Genomic DNA, 13,702 nt, shown 5'->3' on the forward strand with positions numbered 1-13,702 from the left:
CTGTTTTTCCCCCTGTGTGTAAGGTAGAAAGGGCTTTAAAGACATCAGTGTCGAGGCTTCCAGGATAGAGGCTGGGAACAGACTCTTCCTGCACACATATAGGGAGGGAGTCTCTTGTAGGGCCAACTTCTCATCCCGTCCTGGCAGTTGACCCACTGAGGATGGAGGGGAGAATTCTCCTTTCTTTCCCTCCTGTCCTCCGTCAAGTCCACTCTCCTTCCCCTTCATGGTGGTGAGGTGCTCTCTCTCTCTCTGTCTCTCTCTCTCTGTCTCTCTCTCTCTCTCTCTCTCACTCTCTCTCTCTCTCTCTCTCTCTCTCTCTCCCTCTCTCTCTCTCTCTCTCTCTCTACTAGAGTATGTAGTGAATCTTTCCACCCTTGCATATTCCATGTTTGATGTTTATTCATATTGCAAATGGGTAATTTCAAGAATCATGATACTACCCTTATATTGAATTCAAGTGACACTCACACTTTGTACTAGCACTAAACCAGCATTTTACACATCCCATTGAAACGCCTGTAGTATCTTCATCTCCTCAATCTTTCAGATCATTGGCTGAGGTGATTATTGAATGAGCCGTCACGCTGCTTCTCTCCCACCATCCCTCCATCCCTCTATCCCTCCCTCCATCCATCCCCCTCTATCCCTCCATCCCTCTATCCCTGCATCCTTCCATCCATCCCTCCCTCCGTCCCCCTCTCTCCCCTCAGAGGTGTGGGCCAGTGATAAGAGATTATGATGATAACTGGGAGGCAGTGCATTACCGTATTGATTGGGGCTGAGCTTTCAGCGGCGTTAAAGCACCCGCGCTCTGATTGCCGGCACTTGCGCTGACAGGAATCCAATGGCGTTGTCTCTCCTCTTCGCTATAGGGAGGGGTGTGTGTGCATGTGTGGGTATATGGGTGTTGGGAGGGTGGGGTGTATGTGTGTGTAAGGGAGGGGGGGGTTATGAGTGTGAATGTGGATATGTGTGTGTGTGTGTGTGTGTGGGTGTATGTGTGTGTGGTTCACAACAAGGCAGTGCAAGGCCCATCTCTCACGTCCACACACATGCCTCCCACCCCCGCCCCAACAGCTACAGGACCACAAGACCTAGGCATAGATAACCCTCACTGTTATGTCACAAATTCTGTGATGTATTTTCAATGGCCCAAGTCAAGTAACATGGCATGAACAGATGGCCTGTTCTTAATTGGTTATCTAAAGGTTCTCAGAACAGATGGCCTGTTCTTAATTGGTTATCTAAAGGTTCTCAGAACAGATGGCCTGTTCTTATTTGGTTATCTAAAGGTTCTCAGAACAGATGGCCTGTTCTTATTTGGTTATCTAAAGGTTCTCAGAACAGTTGACCTGTTCTTAGTTGCTTATCTAAAGGTTCTCAGAACAGATGGCCTGTTCTTAATTGGTCATCTAAAGGTTCTCAGAACAGGCAGCCTGTTCTTAATTGGTTATCTAAAGGTTCTCAGAACAGGCAGCCTGTTCTTAGTTGGTTATCTAATTGTTGTTATTGTCTGGATTTAATTAGCTAAATCCATTGTAGATTAGTGAGCTGAGGAATTTCTGTACATAACGAAGTGCTTCATTTATTCTGCGATAATACTCTGGAGAATGTCTTCCAAGAGTCTTTTCTTTGCATTTGTTTTCAAGATTGGGGTTATTTAGGGGGTTGTTCTTAGCATCAGAAACTGGCCACACACTTCAAACAATTGAACGCACACACGCACACACACGCACACACACACACACACACACACACACACACAAAAACACACAAAAACACACAAAAACACACAAAAAACACGCAAACCGAAGCAGAGTAGCACCAACGAGCAGTAAGGCCTCGAAGGTGTCGTTACCTTGAGAAGGCTGTTGTGTCTGTCATTGCCTAATGAAAAAAGGAGAGACCGACTGTGGCAAACACACACACACCAGTGTGTAGAGGCAGGAATGTGTGTGTGTGTGTGTCTCTATGTGTGTGGGTTTGAGGCATCGTCGGGAGGGGGTTGCCAAAGATCCCTGTGGCAGGCAGGGTGTTGCAGCCGCCAAGCCTCAGAGACATTAACTAACTTCTGTTTTATAATGGAGATTAATGAAGCGAGCACATGCCAGAGGGGGAGAGGAGAGGAGAGACGATAAGAGAAAAGAGGATGAGAGGAGGGGAGGAGGGGTCCGAGATACACTCCTCATGGGGGTATAGCGGTTGGCAGTGCCAAGGTGTGACAGATTGTGCCCTCTCTCAGTGGATAGGGACAGGGGACAGGGTTTGGGTGTAGATCTGGGGGTGGGGTGGAGATTGACGAGAGCTCTATTGCTTTTTTTGTGGTGGGGGTGGCGGTGTCTGTGTGTCTGTGTGACTGTGTATCTGTGTGACTGTGTGTCTGTGTGCCTGCAGGATAGCTGTGGGGTCAGAAGGAGTGTTGGGGTGTCTATCTGTCTGCAGGATAGCTGTGGGGTCAGTAGGAGTGTTGGGGTGGGCAGGTGTGTGTGTGTCTGCAGGATAGCTGTGGGGTCAGTAGGACTGTTGGGGTGTCTGTGTGACTGTGTGTCTGTGTGACTGTGTGCCTGCAGAATATGAGTGTTGGGGTGGGCAGGTGGGTGTGTGTCTGCAGGATAGCTGTGGGGTCAGTAGGAGTGTTGGGGTGGGCAGGTGGGTGTGTGTCTGCAGGATAGCTGTGGGGTCAGTAGGAGTGTTGGGGTGGGCAGGTGAGTGTGTGTCTGCAGGATAGCTGTGGGGTCAGTAGGAGTGTTGGGGTGGGCAGGTGGGTGTGTGTCTGCAGGATAGCTGTGGGGTCAGCAGGAGTGTTGGGGTGGGCAGGTAGGTGTGTGTCTGCAGGATAGCTGTGGGGTCAGTAGGAGTGTTGGGGTGGGCAGGTGGGCACAGAGGAAGGGCAGTCTGGCGTGGTGGATCTCAGATAGATGTGAAACTCTATTATGGTACACTCTCACACACAGGCACATGTATGAACACACACACACAAACACACACGCTCACGCATGCTCTTTATTTAAAACGTGTCCACATAGAAAAAATAAAATCAACCAGTATATTAGTGAATCTAATTTCCATTGATGTATATATTCAGAAGAGAATCCATGAAGTTATCAAAAACTCACACACCCCTTCCTCACTCTGTAACTCAGGCCTGCCCATCTGGACAGATGGTAATTCCTCAGACTGATTCGACTTTACTTGGATCCTTTTTCCTGAGGTCATGTTTTGTCGTGGGAAATGGGGGACAGAGAAGAGCATCCTCACGCACTCTTCCACTGTCAAACAGGGAACACAGGGCTAACAGTGAGGGAATAGTTAAATGATTATATGATAAGAAAAAAAGTTATTCCCGGCCATGTTCACCACAGCACTGCACATTTCGCTTGACAGCGTTTTTGGTCAACTTAAACTTTTTTTTTTACACAAGGAAAAGGCCAGATGTGTTGTAGGAACCAATCAGGCTCCAGACAGGCAGACAGAGGCCCCTCCTCATTGTAATACCCCAGAGACCTCCAGCAGAGGCTCCCACAACACCAGCTCTCATCCCCAGAGCCCTGGAAACAACAACCAACCCAGCTCTCCCCACCTCACCCACTCCTCTTCTCTGTCCTCCTTACGTCACGTCTCCTTTCCGCTCTCGTGTTGTGTCGTGTTGTGATGTCTCGTCCCTTTCTCCTCTCCTCTCCTCTCCTCTCCTCTCCTCTCCTCTCCTCTCCTCTCCTCTCCTCTCCTCTCCTCTCCTCTCCTCTCCTCTCCTCTCCTCTCCTCTCCTCTCCTCTCCTCTCCTCTCCTCTCCTCTCCTCTCCTCTCCTCTCCTCTCTCCTCTCTTCTCTTCTCCTCTCATTCTTCCTGTGAAATGATACTGGGCTGTTTGAATATGCCTGTGTGTGAGAGTTTGTCCCCCCATTTAGCCCCGGCGAGTGTCAGCGACTCCTCCTCCACCAGACAATATTTATTTATCAGGCCTGTTATTGTTATTAAGAGCCATTGCCACGGCGACCCACTGGGTTGCTGGGGAGAGATTGGACGCTTCCTCCTCTGAGTGGGAAACAGCCCAGGGACAATGGAGGAGGGGGGTGAATGAGAGAGAGAGAGAGCAGGAGGGAGGGGTGAATTAGACAGGGGAAATTCAACAAATTTCATGCAATGTGGCTCTAATAAGCCTGGGTCTAAAGTGGCGGATCGGAAACACCGAAGGCAGTCTGAAGTGTTAATAGGTTCCCACCACCTCAGGCTGCTCCCTCCCAGCTCCCCCTCTCCCCCCAGGGTGCACTGGCAGCCATTTTGATTAGAGGCTGGCGAAGATGCACTCTGATCATGACAATTTGCTATTGTTTAGTGCTGTGACAAAAAGGCCACCCCCTACAAGCAGAGACATGAGCGCTCGAAAAGGGAGTTGTGGGGCTCAATACAAGATGTCTGACTGGGAGAATGTGTTAGTACACTATATGGCCAAAAGTATGTGGACGCCTGCTCATCGAATATCTCATTCCAAAATCATGGGCATTAATATGGAGCTGGTTCCCAATTTGCTGCTATAACAGCCTCCACTCTTCTGGGAAGGCTTTCCACTAAATGTTGGAACATTGCTGCGGGGACTTACTTCCACTCAGCCAAAAGATCATTACTGAGGTCAGGCACTGATGTTGGACAATTAGGCCTGGCTCCCAAAGGTGTTTGATGGGGTTGAGGTTAGGGCTCTGTGCAGGTCTGTCAAGTTCTTCCACACCGATCTCGACAAACCATTTCTGTATGGACCTCGCTTTGTGCACTGGGGCATTGTCATGCTGAAACAGGAAAGGGCCTTCCCTAAACTGTTGCCCCAAAGTTGGAAGCACAGAATAATCTAGAATGTCATTGTATGCTGTAGTTCACTTGAACTAAGGGGCCTAGCCCGAACAATGAAAAACAGCCCCAGACCATTATTCCTCCTCCACCAAACGTTACAGTTGGCACTATGAATTTTGGCAGTTAGCGTTCTCCTGGCATCCGCCAAATCCAGATTCGTCCGTCAGACTGACAGACGAAGTGAAGTGTGATTCATCAATGGCTGCGAGCTTTACACCACTCCAGCCGATGCTTGGCATTGCGCATGGTGATCATAGGCTTGTGTGTGGGTGCTTGGTCATGGAAACCCATTTCATGATGCTCCCGACGGACAGTTCTTGTGCTGGCGTTGCTTCCAGAGGCAGTTTGGAACTCAGTAGTGAGTGTTGCATCCGAGGACAGGAGATTTTCAGGAGCTTCAGCATTCGGCAGTCCCATTCTGTGAGCTTGTGTGGCCTACCACTTCGCGGCTGAGCTGCTCCTAGACGTTTCCACTTCACAATAATAGCACTTACAGCTGACTGGGGCAGCTCAAGCAGGTCGACGAACTGGCTTGTTGAAAAGGTGGCATCCTATGACGGAGCCACTTGAAAGTTACTGAGCTCTTCCGTAAGGCCATTCTATTGCCAATGTTTGTCTATGGAGATTGCATGGCTGTGTGCTCAATTTTATACACCTGTCAGCAACGGGTGTGGCTGAAATAGCCAAATCCACTCATTTGAAGGAGTGTCCACAAACTCTTGTATATATGTGTTCAGTGTGCGCGCATGTGTGTGAGTGAGTGTGTGTGTGTGTGTGTGTGTGTGTGTGTGTGTGTGTGTGTGTGTGTGTGTGTGTGTGTGTGTGTGTGTGTGTGTGTGTGTGTGTGTGTGTGTGTGTGTGTGTGTGAGAGAGAGAGAGAGAGAGAGAAAAGGGAGGGTGATGAAAATGAGATGCAGACAGCTGCTTACTTACGGTTGTTTATCACACGTAGGCTGTGCCATTAAAGCTCATCTCTGACTTGTACTCTGTCAAACAATCATTACATTTGAGTGTTTTCCTCGTTTTATCACCCCAACTCCTATAACCTAGGTCCAACACTTGCAGAAAGCTATTTTGTAGTTTTCACAGTGATTTAAACCCTCAGAAAACATGGAATATTTGATTATTGCTTAGATCATGTTTTAGGTTTAGATTTGTGGGTTTATAAAAACGTAAACGTTTATTTTCTACAGTCTACTCTCCTAGATTTTACCACTAACCTTCAACAATTTAGAGGATCCAGAAGTTTTGATGGAATCTTTCATGTAACTGTGAAGCATATTACGTTTGAATCTAAATGAACTGAAGTCAACAGTAATGATGTGATGTCGTTTCAGGAAGTGCTGTTAAAGAGATCAGCAGACTTAGTAGAGGCCCTGTATGGAATGCCCCACAACAATCAGGTATGTCATCATATAAGCCATTTTAATTGCAAAAAAAAGAAAAAAAAAAAGTGAACATTCAGATGTATTTTGTTATTTGATTGTTTTGGTAAAGAGATAACACAGTTTCCCAGAGTTTTAAAATGCTTTGATCATACACATATTCAATTAACGGATTTTGAAGCCAGGGAAAAACAATCTGTACAGTATCTATATATCATAATTAGTAGTTATCTTGAGTCTATCATCTGTGAAAACGATCTAATCTGAATGACCCACCAAAAATACACTGCCAGAGGCCGTACATTACAAAACCTTTTTTTACGACCTAAACTCACAATCACCTATGGAACTCTCTCTCCACCTTTCCCCGCTCCCTCCCTCCCCCAGGAGATCATCCTGAAGCGGGCAGCGGACTTGACCGAGGCCCTGTACAGTGTCCCCCGCAGCCACAACCAGCTGCCCTCGCTCAGCGGCTCGGCAGCTCACTCCGGCATGATGGGAGTCAACTCCTTCAGCAGCCAGCTGGCAGTCAACATCTCTGAGGCCTCGCAGGGGGACCAGGGTGAGTGCTGCAACCCCCCACCATGACCCGTCACCCCACGATCGTCACCCTCCACCCTCTGATCCTCTCACCCCTTCTCTGTGTATTGGTGTCCCCTGTGGATATGTGGTGATTGCTAGTCCAATGTTTCTCCTCAATGTACAGTGGGGCAAAAAAGTATTTAGTCAGCCACCAATTGTGCAAGTTCTCCCACTTAAAAAGATGAGAGAGGCTTGTAATTTTCATCATAGGTACACTTCAACTATGACAGACAAAATTAGAGAAAAAATCCAGAAAATCACATTGTAGGATTTTTTATGAATTTATTTGCAAATTATAGTGGAAAATAAATATTTGGTCAATAACAAAAGTTTATCTCAATACTTTGTTATATACCCTTTGTTGGCAATGACAGAGGTCAAACGTTTTCTGTAAGTCTTCACAAGGTTTTCACACACTGTTGCTGGTATTTTGGCCCATTCCTCCATGCAGATCTCCTCTAGAGCAGTGATGTTTTGGGGCTGTTGCTGGGCAACACGGACTTTCAACTCCCTCCAAAGATTTTCTATGGGGTTAAGATCTGGAGACTGGCTAGTCCACTCCAGGATCTTGAAATGCTTCTTACGAAGCCACTCCTTCGTTGCCTGGGTGGTGTGTTTGGGATCATTGTCATGCTGAAAGACCCAGCCACGTTTCATCTTCAATGCCCTTGCTGATGGAAGGAGGTTTTCACTCAAAATCTCACGATACATGGCCCCATTCATTCTTTCCTCTACACGGATCAGTCGTCCTGGTCTCTTTGCAGAAAAACAGCCCCAAGGCATGATGTTTCCACTCCCATGCTTCATAGTAGGTATGGTGTTCTTTGGATGCAACTCAGCATTCTTTGTCCTCCAAACACGACGAGTTGAGTTTTTACCAAAAAGTTATATTTTGGTTTCATCTGACCATATGACATTCTCCCAATCTTCTTCTGGATCATCCAAATGCTCCCTAGAAAACTTCAGATGGGCCTGGACATGTACTGGCTTAAGCAGGGGGACACGTCTGGCACTGCAGGATTTGAGTCCCTGGTGGCGTAGTGTGTTACTGATGGTAGGCATTGTTACTTTGGTCCCAGCTCTCTGCAGGTCATTCACTAGATCCCCCCGTGTGGTTCTGGGATTATTGCTCACCGTTCTTGTGATCATTTTGACCCCACGGGGTGAGATCTTGCGTGGAGCCCCAGATCGAGGGAGATTATCAGTGGTCTTGTATGTCTTCCATTTCCTAATTATTGCTCCCACAGTTGATTTCTTCAAACCAAGCTGCTTACCTATTGCAGATTCAGTCTTCCCAGCCGGGTGCTGTCCTTTGACAGCTCTTTGGTCTTAGCCATAGTGGAGTGTGGAGTGTGACTGTTTGAGGTTGTGGACAGGTGTCTTTTATACTGATAACAAGTTCAAACAGGTGCCATTAATACAGGTAACGAGTGGAGGACAGAGGACCTCTTAAAGAAGAAGTTACAGGTCTGTGAGAGCCAGAAATCTTGCTTGTTTGTAGGTGACCAAATACTTATTTTCCACCATAATTTGCAAATAAATTCATTAAAAATCCTACAATGTGATTTTCTGGATTTTATTTCCTCATTTTGTCTGTCATAGTTTACCCATGATTAAAATTACAGGCCTCTCTCATCTTTTTAAGTTGGAGAACTTGCACAATTGTTGGCTGACTAAATACTTTTTTTGCCCCACTGTACGTATCCTGGCTATCCTGTAGTGATACTTTAGTGTCTGTCAGCGCCTCTGCTTTTAGTAGCCATATACACCAGGCCTGGCCCTCTGTGCATACATCCACTCAGTGAAACATTCCCCCAGATCCAAGCGTGTGTGTGTGTACGTGCGGGTGTGTGAGTGTGTGTGTGTGTGTGGCAGACAGTGACACCAGCTCCCTGTCACTATTCATTGGGAGTGTATGAGAAGGGGAGGTGATAATGAGTTCAGAAATGCAGACAATGTGGCATGAATAAAACAACCAGTTTAGATACTGAATACAGCCAGAGACAGTAGCTTGGTCAAGGGGTCAGGGAGCAGTGTGTGTTTGTGTGTCTCTCTTAACAGCTTTGACTGTGAAATACACTTTCAAAAATGCATAAGCATGTCATTAAGCATATGTTATAATGCAAAGCCCCCCACGCACACACGCACGCACACACACACGCACACACACACACTATCCTAGAGAGGGCTGTTTCCTTTGATAAAGCAGCTCTGTGACTGATGCACAGGAAATATGTCTGAACGTGTGATGAACACATTGGCTCACGTCGGAGTCGAGGATATGGATAGAAAGAGGAAATGCGAGCGATATCTAGAGCTGTTTTCTCTCCCCTGACACCTCAGCGTTCTAGTTCCCCCTTTTCTATCCCTCCTTCCCTCCACCCGTCTGCTTTTCACATTGACATACGAGAGAACACCTACAGGAATCTATGAGGTCATGGGAACAGGACCGCAGCAAATGGTGAAAATACATAATGCCATATTTTATGTCCGTGATCATTGGAACATTACAACCCAGAATCAGACTATTTCCCCCTACTGTTGTACAACTATGAAATGCCTCTTTGTGCTCCTAGAAAGGATGCACTATGATTAAAACCTTAATATACAGGGCAGATCATACAGCCGTATCAAACGCATGAGGAATGTCATTTACTGAATCAATTCCAGACCAGCGTTATGGATCTGCTTTACATCAACAGCTAAATGGATTATGTCATTTCTCCTCTGGCATTTGTCTTAAAACAGGCATCCACTCCACTTGTTTTACTTTATGCTGACAGTTTCCTCTGGAGCAAATAGGGAAACTACATTGTGGCGTGTCTCGGTCTCATTGACCTCCAGAGGCTGACCTCGTCATTGCCTCAGTCAGCGATTTCTGGATAGGGTTACTGACTGCTCCCCCTAGGCTAGGCCTGTCCTTCATGTCTCACCCCAATAGAGGAGTGGAGTTGCCTTAACCCTCTCCCCCCGATACCACCTAGAGCCTTTAGTTGATTGGCCTTCATCTAGGATGTATTGAATACCCGTGCTCCCTTCGTTATAGCACTCTCCCCTTCACGAGGCACTAGCGCTTGCACCAACTTGGGGGCTTAGTTGGAGGCCAGAGAGAAAGGCACAATATGCCAAGTAGCACAGTGTGCTCAATCTTCCTCTCTCTCCTTCTCTCCTTCTCTCCTTCTCTCCCACACTCTTAGAAATAAAGGGGCCTGGAAGAACCTTTTGGGTTCATGACGGAACCATTCCAGTTGGTGGAACCTTTCCAGTTCCTTTCCGGAAACTTTTTGTGATGGGAGTGGTTCAATTTTGAACCTATTTAATGATATATTATGGAGGTGGCAGCCTATCAGATTGGAGGCGTGGCTATCAGAGGAGGTTGGAGGCGTGGCTATTATTTTTGGTCACCCTTTGGCATAAATGTAATTCCTGTTCTTCATGTTAAGTCGGTACACTGCAAACTAAAATGTTTCTTGAATATTTATGCATATTATATATTCTAATATAATATTAATAATATTAACATTGCTGATTACATACAGTAATAAAGTGGTAACTAGTCCAATCTTGGGATTTGCATCGGCTCTTGACCAACTCACACCTCTGTTAGCCTCATTGAAGTTACAAAATTGTTCAACCTTAACAACAAAACAGTTAACAGGAATGACATTTACTCTAATGGGTGGCCAAAAAAAAACTACTAAGCCAAGCCTCCACTCCAGGGTTCCTTCAGGAATCCGTTGCTACATTGAACTTTTAAAGGTTCGTCCAAGAATCCCTTACCTAGCCAAAGGTGCAAATATGAACCTTGAGGAACTCCAGGGGTTCCTTGAGGATCTCCAGGGTTCCTCAAGTCACCAATAATTCTAAGAGTTCACTCTCCTTATCCTCCCCACTCCCACTCTCTCTCCCTTTCCCACTTTTTGGTTTGAGCCAACGCAATTCCCAGCAGGAGAGCAATTGATGGAGCTCTGCCCTGGGATCAGGGAGAGTGCAGGCAATGGGAAACACATGTCAGAAACAACGGTGGAGGGAGTGGCAGCATGGACAATCCCTCGCAAAAGCCACACTTTGTCTGATTCAACTCTGCAATGCATTGGAGAAACATGGACATTTACAATACGGTTGCATTTTGGAAAGCCCCCCTCTTACCAAATCGAACATATGCTTTATCACTTCTGACATAATATTTATTAACCCTTGTTCAAATTTGAAGTGCAAAGGGAATTGTGCTCATACAATGAGGGGAGAGGGGTGGTTTTAGTTCTGGAGGAGAGCAATGCAATTCTTAATACTTTCTATATAGGAATTTGGCCCATGCTGTTCGAGGTTGTCAACGGATCTTGTTCAAACTGCACGGTTTTGATGACATTGGATTGACCATAGCATTTCGTCCTTTCGTCCAGGTTACTCCCGTAACTCCAACAGTGTATCGCCCCGTGGCTACGTCCCCAGCTCCACGCCCCAGCAGTCCAACTACAACACCATCACGTCCACCATGAACGGCTACGGAGCGGGCATGACCAACCTGGGGGTGCCAGGCTCACCCAGCTTCCTCAACGGCTCTGCCGCCAACTCCCCCTACGCAAGTAAGTACAGCCTTATTTGGTCTCAATGATCATCACTGTAACAAAACACTGGGGGATCATTTGGACAGTAGTATTCTGATTCAGTCCAGGAGGGATGCAGTGTGGGACGCAGTGTCTGCTAGCACTTCTCTTACTTTGCGTTTACTCAGTGACTGATTTAGATCTGGGGCGCCAAGTGTGTGGACTCACAGACTAAATCATTGACGTCAGTTTACTATTGGTCAATTCAGTGGAGGCATCCGCTGGCGTTCTAGAGGACTGGTGTTGAGGACACCTGCTGTAGGATCTACATTGGAATTCCTCACACACATCTCATAGATGACATCACTGGGATTCCTTCTCTCTCCCTCAGTGCTAGAACCCTCCAGGGTCTCTGTCCCTGATTTTTCCTTCACCACTCTGCAAATAACATGCTTAGTGTCACGATTCTGCTCTGAGGTCACAGTTGTTTTAGAGAGAGTCTTGAACTCTAACTGTCAACCTCTGTGACTCATTGAATTGCTTATTATTTAGGCTACAGCATCACAGAGCAAAGTCTCCCAAAATAATAACAGTGTCCCAGTAGTTGTAAATTCTGGATGCTGAACTGAAAGTGGATTTTTGTCTGACACTTGATGTGTAAGGTTATGCATTGTCTACTGAAGGGAAAGGTTGGGTTTGTCTGTCTATACCATGCATTGTACAAGTCTTCATCTGCTTTGCCTATACCTTGTTCCATCTCCTTCATTACTTAACACTACTAACATACTAACACCCTCATAGATTCATTCATGCTATGGGCCAAACCCATTCAGTTGGATCAGTAACAAAACATGTAAACTGTGACTTTACAGAGCAAGAATACGTTAATAGTTCAAGGAAGATAAAAACAAAATAACTATTTACATGTAGGGATACATACAATTTGCATTTTGTCATCAATTTTAGACTTCCATTTTGAATTTCTGTATTTGTGAGATATGAGGCTAAATGCTGCTTCAGGGTTTCATACTTTCCTGGATTCATATGTCTTGTGAATAAAGATGCAATAACTCGTAGGTACAGAAATGAACCAAGCCAGTATGGGGAGAATGGGGTATCAAATGCATTGTGCTTTAAATTAAATTGCTTCATTATCACAGTCAGTATTTCAGCCATTAACATTCTACACACATGCATACACACGCACACACACATATATTTGTTTGTGAACATGGATGGAGGTTGCTGCTATCCTCAAGAACAAGGTATTGTTTGTGTCAAAGTCTAAAATGGGCCTTCAAGTTATGGATCAACTTGCAGATATTGAGCACCTTTTACTCCGAGCATGTTACTCCAGACCTTGGCCCTTCTTCAGGCAGGCATCCATTCCTCAGCCCCCATGCATGCCCTCACTGTACAGCTCATCTCAGTCCACTCACTCACCAACCTCTGTCTGTCTGTCTTCTCCGTTAGGATCAACCACCTCCCCCTCCTCCTCCTACTCCTCCTCCTCCTCCATCCCTCTGTTCTCCGGTGGACCCATAGGCCCTTATTCATTCTCTCCTGTCCATATGATCTCTGCAGTCAAACAGAAGAGCGCCTTCGCCCCTGTCGTGCGGCCACAGACCTCCCCGCCCCCCACCTGCACCACCACCAATGGCAGCAGCCTACAGGGTGAGCATCCCGCCCCTCAGTCCCACCCACTTCTGCCTGGGTCACTGTTAGAAAAGGGCATGTCATGGATACCCTGTTATGCTAGAACTCACACAACAAAATGATATGACCTGAGTTAGTAGTGGATTGAAGGTCAAAGTTGATCCATAACTTCTGGCTCTGAGTGACTTTTCAAAACATTCATCACAATCAAATCATTTGGCTGAGAATCTTTGTTCACATAGAGTGATTATAAGGGCTCGATCCAATATGCATGGCTGAAGCGTTACAGATTGTGCGGTGGGAATGTAAAGGTCATTTCCGATTGAGCCGACATATGTAGTGTTAACCGTGAATGCAGTCTCAGCTAACGCGGGAACATTGCCTTTACATTTCTATCACACTATAACTCCGAACCTCAGCGATACAGATTGAATCCAGGCCTTAGTTAAATGTAACATGACTGGAAAAGTTATTATATTTGAAAAATATAATTTTGTCATTCTTAGGTTTTGCAGCAAATCCATATGCATATCATAATTACCTCAACACACGGCTTTTCATTTAAGAGGGTGTGTAATGATTTTCTATGGGATATGTATCCTTACAACATTATATTTCAATGTTATAGATGCAAAACATGTTATGGATACAAAACATCTCGCCACATTTATAGGTAACCAGCGTGTC

At 46.1% G+C, this 13,702-nt stretch overlaps 1 protein-coding gene across 8 annotated transcripts in view; it reads left to right on the plus strand.

Moving 5' to 3' along the window:
• Window positions 1–13,702, plus strand: part of LOC109865053 (transcription factor COE3-like) — a 101,255-nt gene that overhangs the window by 84,662 nt on the left and 2,891 nt on the right. For 2 of the 8 annotated variants that reach the window (XM_031797018.1, XM_031797019.1), the window contains exons 12-16: window positions 6,183–6,248; window positions 6,618–6,792; window positions 11,216–11,398; window positions 12,833–13,033; window positions 13,522–13,584. In XM_031797018.1, the coding sequence (XP_031652878.1) occupies window positions 6,183–6,248; window positions 6,618–6,792; window positions 11,216–11,398; window positions 12,833–13,033; window positions 13,522–13,580 (684 nt within the window). In that variant the 3' untranslated portion in view covers window positions 13,581–13,584. The remainder of the gene's footprint in view (window positions 1–6,182; window positions 6,249–6,617; window positions 6,793–11,215; window positions 11,399–12,832; window positions 13,034–13,521; window positions 13,585–13,702) is intronic. The other 6 variants (XM_031797025.1, XM_031797023.1, XM_031797020.1 and 3 more) reach the window with 4 other exon arrangements.

Source organism: Oncorhynchus kisutch, linkage group LG19, assembly GCF_002021735.2.
Source record: "Oncorhynchus kisutch isolate 150728-3 linkage group LG19, Okis_V2, whole genome shotgun sequence".
NCBI classification, from domain to species: Eukaryota; Metazoa; Chordata; class Actinopteri; order Salmoniformes; family Salmonidae; genus Oncorhynchus; species Oncorhynchus kisutch.